Raw genomic sequence first — 17,247 nt, 5'->3', positions numbered from 1 at the left:
TGATTTCGATACCTTTGAAATTTAGGATCATAATTGGCAGACAATGAATTTTTACTGATTGTCTCTGCCAGCTTATTAGCGATGTCCATTTTGGAAGTTAATGTCTCATTATCAACTGTTAAGTGTTGAACACTGCTAGTAGACCCTTTACCTTTTATCGTTTGAACCATATTCCATACTTAATTGAGTGGAGTACGTGAAGTCAGTTTTGAAACAAAGCTTCACACATTGTACCCATGTCGGGAATCGAAACCAGGTCTTCGGCATGACGAGCGAACGCTTTAACCGCTAGGCTACCCGACCGCCCCTGTTCATGGTAGGAACGAGGAAGGCAAAGGCATGGATCCTGATGCCACAATGGGGACTCGCTTTTTTAAATCATCACTAAATACATGCAGTGAGTGAAAGTGGCCTTGGTGGAAATGTCATGACAGTTTCCTGCTGCCAAAATATTCGATACTTAACCAATTCATCCTCCTCCCTTGATGTATTTTTGAGTGTGAAGGATAAATGCAACTAAAATGTGAGAGCAGTTACCGGCAATAAATAATTGTTAAGTGTCTTTATTGCCACACGTTAACATTTCAGCTTTAAAATGCATAAGAAGAGGGTAGCAAAAAAGTTTCATTTGACGACTAGGGCCACAGGTCCAATGGAAATGATAATTCATTTTACATAACAACTTGACCCGTGAAGATACAGGGTAGAATAGGTCTTCAGCAACCCATGCCATAAAAGGCGACCATGCATGTCGTAAAAGGCGACATCGGGATGGGGTGGTCAGGCGCTCTGATTTGGTTGATGCATGTCATCGTATCCCAATTGCGAAAATCGATGCTCAGGCTATCAATCACTGGCTTGTCTGGTTCAGACTCAATTATTTACAGGCCGCCGTCATTAAGCTGAAATATTGCTGAGTGCGCCGTTAAACAATAAACCAACCAACTAGCATAACAAAACATATATACACTTTAAAAAAAGAAACTTGACATAGATATGTAAAACCACTTTTTACCAAATATCTAAAATAATTACATTAAATGAGAACCAAATAAGATGATGTGTCTATAATTCGTCAAAACACATGCAAAGCACATAAACGTAGCGTTTGGGGATCAATTTTACAGCTTCATCCAAACGCAACCGCCTGTAAAAAACGTGCAGCACAGGATCCTACATTTAGGCATGCAGCCCCCCCTATGAAATGGGTATTAAAGTCCAGATCAACGGCTGTTCAATACAGTCCTTATAACGGCAGTAGAGGCGGTGACAGAATGCCAAGACTGAATGCTGCTCAACGGAACAACGCCACTGGGAGATTACCAGCTGGAGCAACTCAGCAAGAAGTGGACAGGCACTTTGGCGTATCCGGACAGACAATCTCCACACTGTGGACCCGATACAACAACGCCAACAGAGTTGACGACAGACCAAGGTCAGCTGCGACTCCTCTGAGACCGCATTACCACAGCCACGTCTACAACCACACAGATCCCCGGGGTACACAGAATATCATATCAGACGGTAGGCAACAGACTGAGGGAGGCTGGACTTTTTGCATGAAGACCTGTTCGACGTCATGTATTGACCCCAAGTCATCTGGCGGACCGTCTGCTTTGGTGCCAACAGAGGGTTAGATGGGCACGTGGAAGGTGGAGAAATGTAATGTTTACTGACGATTCCCGTTTCCTAATTACACGTGTTGATGGGCACGCACGTGTCTACGTACGTCGGGGTGAACGTTACGCCCCCAACTGTGTGCAGCAGGTTGTCCGAATTGGCGGCGGGAGTGTCATGGTATGGGCACGGTGGTAGGACGCCTCTCGTGCATGTGGTAGGTGCATTGACAGGTGTGCGTTACAGAGACTTGATCCTACAGCCTTACGTTCTTCTTCACGTCAACGTTCATGGCGGACAGTAGGACAACGCTCGACCGCATATTGCACGTGTTTGTCAGGACTTCTTACAGCACAACAACATCCAGATATTACCTTGGCCAGCCCGGTCACCAAATTTGTCCCCGATTGAGCATCTGTGGGACGAGTTGGATCGACGCGTTCGCAGAAGGAATCCACCGCCCCAAACACTTCCGGCGCTTCTTGATGCACTTCAGCATGAATGACAGCCCATCCAACAGCGTGTTATTGACAACTTGAATGCATCTATGGGTCGTCGGTGTCAAGCGGTGATTGATGCACGTGGTGGGCACAACCGCTACTGACATTTTCTGTACCCCTGTGACAATAACTGTATCGTGTACTTGTGTCTGTCTAGGTGACACGATTAATGTTTTGAACATTGTGTACATTGATCTTCAAACAGTGTTTCAATTATGGTTTCTGTGTCCTATTTTGAAGCAATCGCATTATATTACATTTTGAAAGTCAGTGTCACGTTTCTTTTTTGAAGTGTATATAATAATAATAATATTTTCGCACTTAGTAGACATAAGTCTTACAAAGGTCTCACGTGATGGGGCTATATAAAATGTATGTATAAAGTTTTGTCGAAGATCATTGAAGGCATGACATATTTATGAGAGATGACATTCCTCTTCAATTGCGTTTAAGTTACAGCCGAAAAAGAATCTGTCGAGTCGAATCTCCCTGCCTATTGTTGTGTGTTGTCCAATCACAATCATTAGGTGACGACATCCACATCTAAATGTAGCTAATCCTCAACGAAATACAGAATGTTCAATTTGCAATAGATGCTTTTCAACATTTAGCAATAGCTGGAAACTGAAATGTGTGGCTAGTTTAGAATTGGTATACGAAGAAAGACACCACAGTGACGATTGCACTCGATCATGTGCTCTTTGAATTGAGAAGTCTTGATTTCCGAGCGTAAGTCCCACTTCCTTCAAAGTATGCTTCATTTTCCTAGATTTTAATCGTAGAATATTTGTTGTTGTTAAATACATTGGCTAAAAGAATCTAACAATCACCAGTAGCCATAGGGATGGTGTAAATCCTGCCAGGGTACTATGTGGGAAGCATATGTACCGTAAGTCCCCATGGTACCTAGTATGGTGACCTACCTTTGGTTATTGGTGGTCTATAGCCCATTTTTATTGTGTATTGTTCTGAATTGTTCTGAATTTTATTATGATATGCTAGTTTTAAATCTACATCTGTGATAGTCTAGTGGTTTTACTGTCCTTTGTCGACAGATTTTAATGTCTATATGTATCAATATATAACTTGATTTAGTCACTATATGGCTGGGAAATGGCCGATGTGCCTTTAAATATTAACTCACTCACTCACTCACTTGATTTCCGATGGCCTGTAAACTTCAAACATCACCAAATTCATGTTTAAACAAAGCATATTTTATGAAAGTAACCTATTGTATAACAGTAAATAAGTCTTTTTAGAAGACTCATGTTAACCATGGTCAGCAGTTTTATTCAATATTTAATATACCCTGCAAAAAGAACAACAACAAAAAAGCAAAGGTTGAATTGCCGACATCCATACAAAATTAATACCAAAAATAAATTTGTCATTTCTACATGGATTTTTTTTTTTTTGCAGAGAATACATTTTGTCATACACGTTTGCTGTTGTGGATATCTGCCGGTGTCACAGTCGTCCAAGGCGCCGCTATTCGCTGTGCAGAGTTGCGTCCCTTGGGCACGCCAGAAACCAATGATTGTGGGTTCGAATTCCGGTTCGCCCTTATTATGTTTCTAGGTTTGTCAGCACCATACCCGTGCTCGTGGGTTTCACCGAAGTGGTAAACGTCTTAGACCTGTATATCACTTCCGGCTTTCCTCCCACATTAAGCTGACACGCCGTGATATAACTGGAGTAATGTTAAAAGCGGCGTTTAACCCAACTCACTCACTCACTCACTATAAGGCTTTGGGTGTTGTGCACTTGATCAAACAACGTTTGAGTAAGTGTATATGACGCTGTGTAATCGTCGTAAACAGAGCATGCTTGACTGTACCCCAAAAGCTGTAACATGTGACACTAAAGGCTTGGGATGCTGGAATATTGCTCACATAAAGAGAAAGTTGACTAATAAAATTGGTGAGGATGCCTACGTCTTTCCCAAAGGTCTTACCCCCAACTATTACACAGATAGGAAAGTCCATTTCGATGTACACCGTTCTCAAGCCGGAGTTTCACAAACCAGGTGATGAGAGGTATATATACATGATGAGTTGTAATAAAAAAAAACAGATTGACATTGACAACAGCTAATAGATAACAAGTAGCACACAGATGATTAGATGAAGCAAAGTGTACAGTAAGAATAACAAATATCACACGGGTAATGAATGAATATAACAGCTTATGAAGCAAGACATACAAAAAAATAAAAATGTTGAAAAATGTTTTGACAAGCTCATTGGATAATATTAATAATCGGTGTTGTTTCATTACGTCATCAAAGGCAGACGAATGATAGATAGATTTTCTTTATTTCCTCTGTAATATGACAATTACAGGATATATATGTATAGTTATTACACCACAACAGCTAAACTATAGCCAGTGGTAGTGGAAATCAACAGTAACAGTATATATATATACATTGTTATAACAGACACGCCAACTCTCTTATTGCGCGACATATGGTGAGGACCATCTGCTGCGATACATGGGAATCTAAACTAGTTTCACATTAAGCAGGTATACCCCCAACCAACAGAGATACAAATACGTCATCTTCATTTAAAAGGATGTCTCCTTCGTTGAGGTCGATTTGACATAAAAACGTGTTCAACAATATCATTAGCAAATGTGTCACATTGACATTATTTAGGCTGAACAGAGGATGACCCTGTGCCAGCAAGTAGCAATGTCAGCAAAGTTATCTGAGTGGAAGTTAGCAAGTTTTCATAACCTCTGTGCACTACCGGATCTGATGACGATATATCTAGACAGTGGTAATCTGGTCTGATTTGAGGTTGGTTAATTGGTTTGTTGTTTAACACCGCACTCAGCAATATTCCAGCTATATGACGGCGGTCTGTAAATAATCGAGTCTGGACCAGACAATCCAGTGATTTATATCATGAGCATCGATCCACGTAATTGGGGTCGATGACATGTATCAACCAAGTCAGCGAGCCTGACCACCCGATCCCGTTAGTCGCCTCTTACAAGCATAGTCACCTTTTATGGCAAGCATGGGTTGCTGAAGACCTATTCTACCCCGGAATCTTCACGGGTCTAATCTGGTCTGAAGTTCCCTTTCTATTGCTAATGTATCATGATGGCGTACACTTCGCTTAACTAATTGGGTCCAACATTTCTCCTGAATAAGACAAGAATTATATACAAAGTTGTCTATTTCATCACCCAGTTTATATTTTTGTGGCAAGCGTAACATGTTAAAAATTGGCGACTTCATATCCCGTTCCGCTTTTCAACGACTGTTATTTTGCATTTATACTGTGCTGGCCTGGCCATGAATAGATGTTTAAAGATAAACATTGATTTTGGTATTAAGAAGTTTCCCCAAGAGAAGAGGTACACACTGATTTATCTAAATATATTTGAAGGGATATGTTTGTTTTGGAAACCCTTGCATTTTCTTGCAGAAGAATCATTGTCTTATTACTAAAATTTCATAGTCTTTCAGCGAGAGCCTTGTCCACGCATTGCAGCCACATAGACCACATGGTAAAACAACTCTTTCCCATATACGAACAGCAGCTTAGTTTAAGATCACCAAAGTACAAACCAAAGTTGTGATCAATATTACTCATGTTTCTCAGTTTCTCACAAGCTACGCTCGGACGCTGAAGGAATGATCTGCCTGTACAGATAAATACACCTGCACATTTAACAGAATCCTTTCCTGGTTTTTTTTGACAAGACTTTTCTGCAACTGAGTCCCATTGCACTTTTGTAGGCTGCGTTTGGGCAAAGCACTCCACTTTAATCTCAATTGATAATTGGACTTTAAGGCAACAACAAGAAGCAGTAGAACGTTAAATGAATTTATTGACCACAGAACATGTAACTGCCAGTGTCTGTTAATCTTTATCAGTATTTTCTTTTGCCTTTCAGTGTATATGTTGCTTCTCAGAGATATCAACAGCAGAAGATTCGGGTATCATGAGGTTGTTCAGTGAATGACTGCACGACTATGGTTTTACACCGCTTTTAGTAATCCATCAATATCACGGAGGGGACACCAGGAATGGGCTTCACACATTGTACCCAATCAATCCCTGCACTTAGGCGTGACGAACGAACGCACCGCCCCCATGAGGATGTTGCTCGAGGCTCCTGAGTTGGTATGATAGGGTCACAGGAGGTGGGAGGGTGGATGTCATACGTTGGCTGGGAGGGTCTCCAGAGATTGAGGGACGTTTCCCCTGCATTACCGTTATCATTCTCAACTCCCTGGGGAGTATACGGTTACTAGAGTGTTTTAACATACACCTTACACATCGGGTACCCATTCCCTCGGGGTGAACAGAATCACATTTGAACTAAGTCACTTTCCCAGGTGACACCACAGGTTTTGACACTCGTGTTTCGGTTGAATGAACCTATTCGTGTTTCTACCATCTGACTGAGTGGGCTCTTTTGACTGCAAATGGTGAATACACTGTACACAAGGGGTAGTGACAACACTGTAAAAAAACTGTAAACATTCTTGGTCCCAAGGCTAAATAACAACCTGGTCACAAGCGGGATACGGTCTCAGCTCTTGGCGCTTGCTGGCATGACCTTTTTGACCGCTTGTCCACTCCGCACCAACAATATCAAAGTCACTGGTTTGTCTGATCTAAATGCCATTACATATAGTCTGGCATGAAACAACAAAGGACCACCTTCGTGGTCTATAAGGGGTATAGAGCATTTGCCAGAGAGCCCAGAAGCATTGTTTTTTCGTGTGTTGTTTAACGTCGCAGTTAGCAATATTCAATCTATATGACGGCGGTTTGTAAATAATCGAGTAGGGAAAAGACAGTCCAGTGATTGACATCATGAGCATAGATTCAGATCATTGGGATACGATGACATGCATCAACCAAGTCAGCGAGCCTGACCACCCGATCCCATTAGTCACCTCTTGATAAGCGTAGTCACCTTTTATGGCAAGCATGGGTTGCTGAAGACTTATTCTACCCCAGATCTTCACTGGTCTTCAGAAGCATTGTGTTATGGCGTTGTTGTTATGGTTAACATCGAACATCATTGCAGCATTGACTGGCCTGAATATTTGTCAGAGTACATTCAAGGGAACAGCAACCTGAATGTCTATTTGTAATAGCATGTCTCGCAATTTAAGTGTTGTAACAGTTTGACACCCTGGTACCAGTGAGAGCCGCTTTCTACAATATTCCCGTTATAACCCTTGTCAGTTTGATGTGGGACGAAAACCCCAATTGGGCATGTCTTTGACATTTACCACTTGTGTAAAACGCTCGAGCACGGGCATGTGGTACTGACACCAAGAAAAACGTGTATTTATGTAACCACATATTGTTCTCATTGCATGAAATTCAATCTGATGTACCCAGACAGTGAAATCTTCTGACAGACTACAGACTCATTACAGCTCATGTGAAGCATGACATGCTGCTTGTTACCGTGACTGTCAAGACATTGGATTGACGAACTTGTCAATTACAAATTCATCAACATTTTGACACAAATACTTAACTCTCAGAACTACCAGCGATGTTTCCCATGATCATGCAGTTCTAATACCAGTACAGTTAAGTACTTCTTGAGTCTACCTAAATTTCAGACACATCTTACATTTAAACAATTAAGTATGCTTTTCAAAGCAGCGCTGGCGTCATACATTTTTCAAACACAGTAGGTTGGTCTCCCTTCTACCATGACCAGGGAGAAATCTGGAATGGCACGAGATGGTAATTGAACTTGTCTGGGAAAGGGTGGGGGGGTGGGGCTAGGTTTCTTTGGTACGTTTTCCAAACGTGACGTGAAAGAAATATTCCTCGAAAGACGGCAAACAATTATTTTCTTAAAGCAACAATTCATTACGTTGTAAATAAAAAACAGATTGCTTTTTTAAACAACAAAAACAAAAACAACAACAACAACAAATATCAGAAACCAGCTTAACTGGTGTGCTGAGGTACAGAACAAGATTTTCTGCAAGATTGAGATTGAAACTTGAAGTGACAGTGACAGACACTTGACTGAGTGTCGAATACAGAACAAAAGAAAAATATCTCTTATCAGCCAACGTGTCAATATCGTAACTCGTCAATATGATTTTGATGATGTCATGTTTGTCCTGATGCAATGATTTGTGTAAATGCGACTGACTTTGGATTCTGTGGAATTCTTTGTCATCATCTGTGACAAAGGATTGTGGCTGAGCAGTTTTAAAGTGTATGTACGTCGATGGACAGCAGTGAGAGTTTTGCAGGGAAGTTGACAGAAAGCTTAATTCTGATGGTTTAATTTTAACTTATATCTTGGAATGGTACAACAGGGAGAAGATAGACAAACATTTTCCTTGCGACCAAAGCCCAAAGTTATTCTATACCAAACGTATATTTGCAGATTTACTGCTGTGTCAACAGGGAGATTATTTCTAATTTTAGAAAGATCAGCTTAAGAAATGTTTGTCTTGGATATTGTCACGACAAAGGTTCTTTTTATTTTTCTAAGCATTCACAGGAAAACATTAATGGTGTTATGGAACTCAATATCCTGCAACATATTGATATTTGACTCAAATGGAGGAGATCTCAGATACCCACGGCTCGCCGATCGGATGGAGACAAAGCATGACTTGGAGTAGAATTGAAGAGACTCATCTAATAAATACTGATTGAAAGATCCTGGTACACATAACCTTAATGATGAACGACGTGCAGTTATGGGCACGATGTGCACAAGATGCTTGAAAACTTGTTTAAATGTATTGTGACAGAATCGGTGCACATCATTACCAGACACGTGCTACTGAGGACTGCAACAGCTGAATGCACGTGTGTTCCCTGAGCGTCGACCGCGTCGTTTGAATAAGGCAGATGCATAGGTATGCATGGCACCTGGTCAAAACAATGTCACGAAGCAAGCGTCTTTGATGCATGTCATGCAAAGTGTGATCAGTAGGGCAGAGAATCAATAACAGACACGAGGATAAGCTACGCAGTGACATACAAGTGGTTGACATGTGGTTTCTCCTCAAGACATGATCTATTAATTGAAACAGGCAGATATGTAGGTACTGCAAGAGAACATAGACTTTGTAGGATTTGTAAAACTGATTGTATTGAAGATGAATATTTTTTTATGTGTATGTCCAGTGTATAATGATCTACGAGCAAAATAACTTAAGAACTATTTCTACCACAACCCAAAATGTAACAGATTTTCTAAATGAATTACATGTGAATGTACAGGAACAATGAGAAATTATTCCATATTCATTGATCATGGTATGAAACTAAGAAAATGTATGAATTTATAACACGCCCCAGACAGTGTACTATAGCCGTTGGCCTCATCAGCACCATGAGTAGAGATTGATTGATTGCAGCCAGACGTCATTACTTCGTGACTGCCAGCACACACACAAATGACCTGAGGAATGACAGTGTTGTCAACGTAGACAGTGTGTAGTCTACTTCACGAGGCTGGTCTAAGGGTACGGGGGAGCATGCATTCGCATCCCACTGACCCGTCAACACAGGTATTGTTTTGGATTGTGCTGAAGATCAGGTTGGATCAGTAGAGTTGGAAGAACAGACCTCCATGTCCTACAACAGGGCGTGATGATATGTGTGCGCTACAGAGATGACATTCAGGGACATGTGGATGTGAGACCCTATACTGATGCAATCAGATCAGACCCAACGGGCGATAACACAGGACCTCGTTGTCCAAGCGTCCAGTGTATTATGTAACGAATTTCTATCCCCAAATGATAATGATTTCATGATATGTCATTTGCCTATAACGAGGTTACATTGTAGTGTTAAATGTCATGTAAAGAAGACTCAAGTTCTACATTTAAAGCTTTCGCTTGGACACTGTAAATATGGAAAAGGTCTTACAGCGGAAAAGGTCTTTGCGGTCATAAGTAGAAGATGCGCAAGACATACAGTTGGACGTGTAAAATTAAAGCTTTTACAAGTTTACAGGTATGATTTCTAAAGGCGAAAATAAAGTCACACATTAGATACAACAAAGTCACTCAGGGAAAAGCCCAATTGGGCAATATCCCGGTATGGATTCAAGGTTAACAACCTACGTGTATGGTGTTCGTAACTGCATTCAGTTATGTTACATTGGTCCCACGACTGCAAGGTGCATTCAGTTATGTTGCATTGGTCCCGAGACTGCTAGGTGCATTCAGTTATGTTACATTGGTCCCACGACTGCTAGGTGCATTCAGTTATGTTGCATTGATCCAATGACTGCTAGGTGCATTCAGTTATGTTGCATCGCTCCCATCGCTTGCTGGGATTTGTTGTGTAGCACCACGGTGTGTCCACTGGGTCAGGAAGTACAACACGGCAGTAGTTTGCTACTTCATCCATAGTTTCTCCAGTCCCGAAATGGCCAGGGGAGACGCCACGATCGTAATGTTTGTGGGGAGTGTGTGCAGCCCACATCTGACATTCTCTGCCTGAAAGGGTGACATTTGACGTGCCATTGTAGAAGGCTCTTGTCTTGACAACAGTCCCGTTTTGAAGCAGCTGTTCTGTGCCCGGTATGTAACACTCTTCCCCTGAGCAAAAGCATGACATATACAAAACAAAAGTCAAGGCATGTACACAGAGGTATGTATTTTCACGGTATTAAATCAATCGAATTAACAATTAATATTTAGCCGAAAGCCATGTCGGAATTTACCTTATTCATCCAAAGAACGATAAGGTATATTTATTTGTTTTCCGAAATCAACTTGAAATTAAATTCCGATGATATGTCAGTCTGATCATGGCAGTCTTTCTGTACAAAAACATGGACACAAAGTCAGTCTGCTGTGGAATTCTATGCAGAGTGGTAATAGTTCTCTTGGAAAAAGGAGGCATATATGGCCGTGATCTCTTAGACGCCGTTATTAACCCTTAATATGGTCCGAGTTTTGTCGGCATCATGCCTGTCCCTTTACTCTGACGTCAAACTGACAAGCAGTGATATAACTGAAATACTGTTTGAAGCAGCGTTAAAACCAAAATTCACTCAGTCACCCACATTTGGAAACATACCTGGCGTCAATACTGGAGTTACCGTCACTCGATCTTTTGTGTAGTTCTGCAAGAAGATAAATATAAAGTGAGCATTTTGAATATGCATAATAACGAAAACAAAAGGCAATCTCTGTCACGGTTTTGTACATGATAACGTAAGCAGGGTGTTTAATTATTCTTTTCTCCAGTCTCCCTTATTAAAGTTTCTGTCACGGACCGTTGCGCTGGGATTTGTGGGTTCTGTAGACACATTCTGGACAGAGGCTCAAATTTGTGGTCTGCGTGTTTGTATGTCAATTATCATTGTTTGTTCACATGATTTGGAATATATATTTTTTTTAGTTTTGGGGTCATATATACAATAAAGGCAACTTTAAACAGCTGGAGAAAACGAGACATCAAAAGGTGACATGTGAATGATAGTGGTAGTTTCACGTTCTGGAGTCATGTCAGAGGACGTCTGAGTTGAGTTGAGGGTCGCAGGATGCAATGTCAGTGCTACATGATTTGGATGCACTGTATGCACTCAATAAAAGGATTGTATAAATAAAGTATCATTTTCTAATTGCATGTGGTCAAGTTGTTCTATGGAACAGCCATGGGACGTCATGAGTGAGCGAGGAAATGAGTGAATGAGTTGGGTTTAACGCCGCTTTTAACAGTATTCCAGTTATATCACAGTGTGTCAGCTTAATGTTGGTGGAAAGTGATGCAGGTCTCAGACGTTTACAACTTCGGTGAAACCCACGAGCACGGGTATGGTTCTGACAAACATTGAAACATTATAGGGCCGAACCGGGATTCGAACCCACTATCATAGGTTTCTGGCGTGTCTGAGACGATTGGTGCACCCGTGCACCAGGCTGACAGGACTCTAATGGCAGCGGGGCAGAACCATTATTGTTCATGGCTCTGCTGTCGAAAATGCCGCTACACCAAAATCTTATGATTATGGTCTTTCAGACGCTTTTGTTTTGGCTTTATAAGCACTACGTCAGTACTGAGGTTTCACCAATCATGCTCACCTGCATCGTGTTGGGCTGTCAAACTGTCCATGGTATGATTCCGACAATCTTAACACAAATCTGCTTGTTAAGTACAATTGTGGCCAAAACATTCCAGAAGAAAGATTGCTTTGGTAAATAGATGTATTCACAGAAAGGCAATTCTGGCAAAGAAGTATGCCGTTAGCAGGATAACGTCGACAGGAAACATACTTTGGCAGAGAAACTGTGACATCAGCATGATATCTAGAGTCGCAGCAAAAACGATGTCGACCAAATGAATACACCAGCGAAAGGTATCTCAAATAACGATTATATCGAGAGGAGGACTTTATCAACTGAACAACTACAAGTATTATGACATGAGTACGCATCAGAGATGGAAGCATCAATATTAACAAATTCACAATTCTAATGAGAAACACACAATTGGCCACTTCCTGTCACTCAAATCATTACCTTTGTTTAAGGAATAGTTAAGAAAACAGGACAATTTGAGGTTCCGGACAACATCTTGTTGAATTGACAGACAGGTTATCTTAACATGACATACCTGCACAGTGTTCCAGTCGCTGATAATGGAGGTTACAACATCAATGACGTCAACTTTGTTGGGTGAAGAAAACTCAAACTGGGCGTACATACTGCAATTCCTTGTGTTCTTGTAAGTGAAGGCTTTGCATGTGGCCATCATTTGACATTCTCGCACACAGCCCAACATAGTCTCTACAGGCAGACCGGCCACCGTGTAATTGTTGTTCAGTTTGGGGAATCTGTTCACATCTGCGCAAACGTTTTGTCTTGACAGGCACAAGCAAGAGCATAATACGCCCACAATTATAAATAACATTCTGTTTGTAAACACCGTGGTTCGCAATGAATTAACCTGTCCAATCAGTGTTTAAAAAACATTCAATACCAAAACAATCGATACATATTTCAGTTGTCCATCTAATCGTGCCACAATTATGGTATTAACACCATCTGAGTACAGCCGGAATGGTTTTGTATCTAATTGTGTATCTCTTTGGCGTCATGGCAATATGTTAATACCTACAATGAATTGCAAAGAATGACTCTACAACACGAACGAGTCAAGTCGTCAAGAGAGTAGGTTAATGTGTCTGTTTACCCTCTGCAAATTGTATTATTGTTAGATGAATCAATAAAATCATCTGAATTAACACTGGTAAAACAAACAAGCTCATCACTATAACATGAACGTACAGCTTCAGGTTTGTGTGCCATTTGTTGCCACCACTTACAACCACCCTTTGTTCCCCTGTTTGGATGCCGGGACGGAATTGACTGCGAACAACCTGTGATAGTTGTTCAACACGCCACAATGGAACTGGTGTTCAGGCTAGATGTCACGGTTGATAGCTTCATTTAAACCCCAGGAGAACAGAAACTGATTGTGGTACATTGCTTTGTAAGTCCTTTACCTTTGCCCTATATGCTTATGTTAACATCAATATTGATGTATCAAGAACTAGAACACCAGATTTAATTCATGTTTCATGTCAGACCATCAAGTATAAAGTCTTTATCCAGCATACTACCTACCTGACGAACGTGTTACGATCTGTCTGCTGAATAAGTTGTCGAAGTTATGAAAGCAACTATTTTGAATGAGCGGGCTTGTAAAAGTAAAGCTATTTGACTCATTAACATTTGGTGCTCAACATGCATATGGCTTTCACATACACATAAGCTTCAAAACTTTTTTAAATATCATAAAGGGAATATAGGCTAAAAGTAAAATCCATTGTATGATTCTGACTATATCAAAAGCATGTGTTTATTAATCACTATCAAGTGGTGATTACACCAGGTGTTGGCTCAAGTGCCTATGGCCTTCATCAACCGCCTCATCCATGCCATATAACAAAGTTGAAAGGCAGTTATCTATGCACATGGCAGACACACAAGATACTGACTTGTGATGTCATTTTCTCAGAGACTAGTGTTGTGTTTCATTTTAAGAACATTTGACACAATAATTTCAACATTCTCATATACTGTTAGTGTACTGTTATTCCCAATGAATCTAAAAACAATTATATTTCACTTGTTTCCCTATACATGCTATTATCTGATCTCATTTATATTTTAGTTGCATGAAGATATGAATATTCTGGATGCATTGTAGAGCTTTTTAAACTATTTAGTGGATGTTGTTGATTGGTATGGGATTCACTCTAGTTCTGACTAAGAAAGCTGATGATTGATGGTGATTCCTAGGGTGTATCTAGAATATAGAAAAGTGATAAGCACTGTTGAAGTTACAACATATCTCATGCAGACGTAACTTACCCCTTATTTGCAGTTGGAAGTATGGCTGACGTTCTAAACCTAGAGGTCGATGAAGACGAGATGATGCAATTTTGAAGTTTTTATAGCTGTTCAAGACATGATTATTTATTATTGCATACATGTGTGTAAAATATATGTATATTGTATGTATAAGACCTAAGAAACTGTGATACATCTGACCGGGTTTCCGGTCTAGGCCAGCCCTTGGAAGCTTCTACCTTTTCTGGACAACATCTAAGGCCATTTGCTGAGACTATGTGTCCTAGAAAAGCAACATCAGGTTGAAAGAGCGTACAACTTATAGGTTATAAGCAGACTGAAAATCTGACCCAAAAATGATCACATTGTCCAGGTAACATGGACACTTTTTCCACTTTAATTTTCCCATACCCTGTCCAATAATCTCTTGAAAGTAGCTGGAGCGTTAGTGAGCCCAATCAGCATGACATTGAACTGATGGAGTCCTACATGAGTAGCCAAAGCAGTTTTAAGCTTATCTTTCTGATACATTTTGACTTGCCAATATCCGCTAGCTAAATCAAGGGTACTAAACCAATTACAACCACCTAACGTTTCAAGTGTTTCATCTATTCGGGGCAGAGGATAGGCGTCCCGTAAAGTGACGTCATTCAATTTCCTAAAATCAATACAGAACCTGCTGGATCCATCTTTCTTGGTAACTAGACAAACAGGAGCAGACCAAGGACTACTACTAAGCTCTAGAATGTTTTGTTGTAACATCTTGTCAATTTCCTTCTCTACTAACTGTTTCTTAGTTAAAGGAACCCTCCTAGCAGGTAATTTTATAGGGGCTGCCCCACCAGTATTGATGGTATGAGTAATCTTATTCATCTGCCCTAACAAACAATCTTCACTGATGAAAACATTGTGAAATTCTCCCACTAAATCAGACATAGACTGTTTTGGGCTTTCCCCAAATATGTATCCCCGCTAGCCTGTCTACTCCTTAAACCAACAGCATCTCCTGCAAAAGGCAGAAGTGTGTATGTTTTGTAGATTTTGTATACATATTTTGCCGAGGTGGTGGTAACTCACTTGTCAAATCGATAAGTGGTTACTGCCGATTACCACTGGCACTACCAAGAAAATGTTCATCATCAGTCTTGGACAAAACTGACCAATTTAAGCCTAAACCTTCAGTCATATTTTCACTTGAATTTTAATTTAGTTTTCAGAAGCAGACTATAACTAGAAATTGAAAAATATAACCCAATACTGACCTCGGGGTCCCGTCTATGCAATCAAAATGGTTTGGTTTCCTTGATCTATCAGCTGAATTTATATCATGTCCGTTCCATTTTGGAAAAGGGAAATCAGAGAGTTCGCCAAAGACATTCATGTTAACTGTACCACCCTATACTGAAGATGTGAAAATCAACAAACTCAAATCTGCTTGCATGTCAGTGACAACTTCGAACGATCGAAGGGCAAGGTCGCCACCGAAATAAGAAAAGACAGCTGCAATCCACTCACAGCGTTTTACGCTAGATATAGGGAATGTTATTGTTCACATTTGGAATGTTTGGGGCCACAAAATCAGAAGTCAGGCACACTTCCACGGAGATTTCGAATTATTTGTATCGGAACTGTGAACTTTAAGTGATCTGGTCGTGCTGTCGTGTTCGTTCATCCATGAACAACACTTATCTGTCCAGATAGTTTAAACAGACTTCATTTCACCACGCTTATCCTTTTACGTTAAATCAAATTGAAAGTTGCTCAAGGGACACGCTCGATCGGCAGTCGTACATTGTAAATCGATTTATAGATCTAGCTCAATTATATGTCTGTAGAAGCTCTATGCATAACTTATATAGAATGCAAACCGAATTTGATGCATGTGACTATCTTGTTTGGTTTAATAAAGTGTTTGTAAATATCTCTCGTTCTCATGAATTTCTTCAGTTCTGCCTTGTAATCGCAAAATGATTGACGTCTCACGATTTTTTATGAATAAAAAAAGTAGTTCCGTGTGACAGAGGTCACGGTTATCCAATCAAAACGAATAAAACTAGGTCAACCTTGTACGACACACGTGTGACGTACGGATTTAGTATCTTACCACCTGTGTCCTCACCACGTGGGTAATAAATCTGCATATACCCTGGTCATGTATAAATGTCCGCCTGTCATGCCTGTCTGTATCTCCGCTGATAAAATATATCCAATATATCATATTGACAGATGAATAACCACCAATGTATCATATTTAACAGGAATAAAACGACAATTAATGAATATGCATGACACCCCAACAGCCGACCGGCAGACTACGGCAAATACGTATTATAATTTGCACCAATGTTGCTAATTAAACTATTGAACTCGGACCCATGAAACCCAACGTGCTTAGTGCTAACGGACTAGATCTAATAATTACTTACAGTTGAATCTTGGTGTGTAAGACAGTTGCAGTTCTCAAACGGTGCATAACACACGTGTAACTAAAAGACACAATCACTGTCGCAAGTTAGGTAAACTGCCTGTGGTGGTGATGGTCGTGGTGAGAGTGGTGTAGTGGTAGTAGTGATGGTGGTGGTGATGATCGTGGTGAGAGTGGTGTAGTAGTAGTAGTGGTGGTGGTGGTGATGATCGTGGTGAGAGTGGTGTAGTAGTAGTAGTGATGGTGGTGGTGATGATCGTGGTGAGAGTGTTGTAGTAGTAGTAGTGGTGGTGGTGGTGATGATCGTGGTGAGAGTGGTGTAGTAGTAGTTGTTGTGGTGGTGATGGTCGTTTGTTTGTTTG

The 17,247-nt window shown here is 40.6% G+C and overlaps 1 protein-coding gene across 1 annotated transcript; it reads right to left on the bottom strand.

The window, feature by feature from the left end:
- Window positions 1-10,384: 10,384 nt before the first annotated feature.
- LOC139448252 (hepatocyte growth factor-like) lies at window positions 10,385-13,015 on the bottom strand. The gene is made up of 3 exons (XM_071229778.1): window positions 12,719-13,015; window positions 11,180-11,225; window positions 10,385-10,695 (listed from the first exon to the last, which is right to left on the bottom strand). The coding sequence occupies exons 1-3, from the start codon at window positions 13,013-13,015 to the stop codon at window positions 10,385-10,387; spliced, it is 654 nt and encodes a 217-aa protein (XP_071085879.1).
- Between the last annotated feature and the right edge of the window lie 4,232 nt (window positions 13,016-17,247).

The sequence above is a fragment of the Haliotis cracherodii genome, unplaced genomic scaffold, assembly GCF_022045235.1.
Source record: "Haliotis cracherodii isolate W230 unplaced genomic scaffold, xgHalCrac1.p SCAF_7, whole genome shotgun sequence".
NCBI classification, from domain to species: Eukaryota; Metazoa; Mollusca; class Gastropoda; order Lepetellida; family Haliotidae; genus Haliotis; species Haliotis cracherodii.
This window is presented reverse-complemented; position numbering and strand designations above follow the sequence as displayed.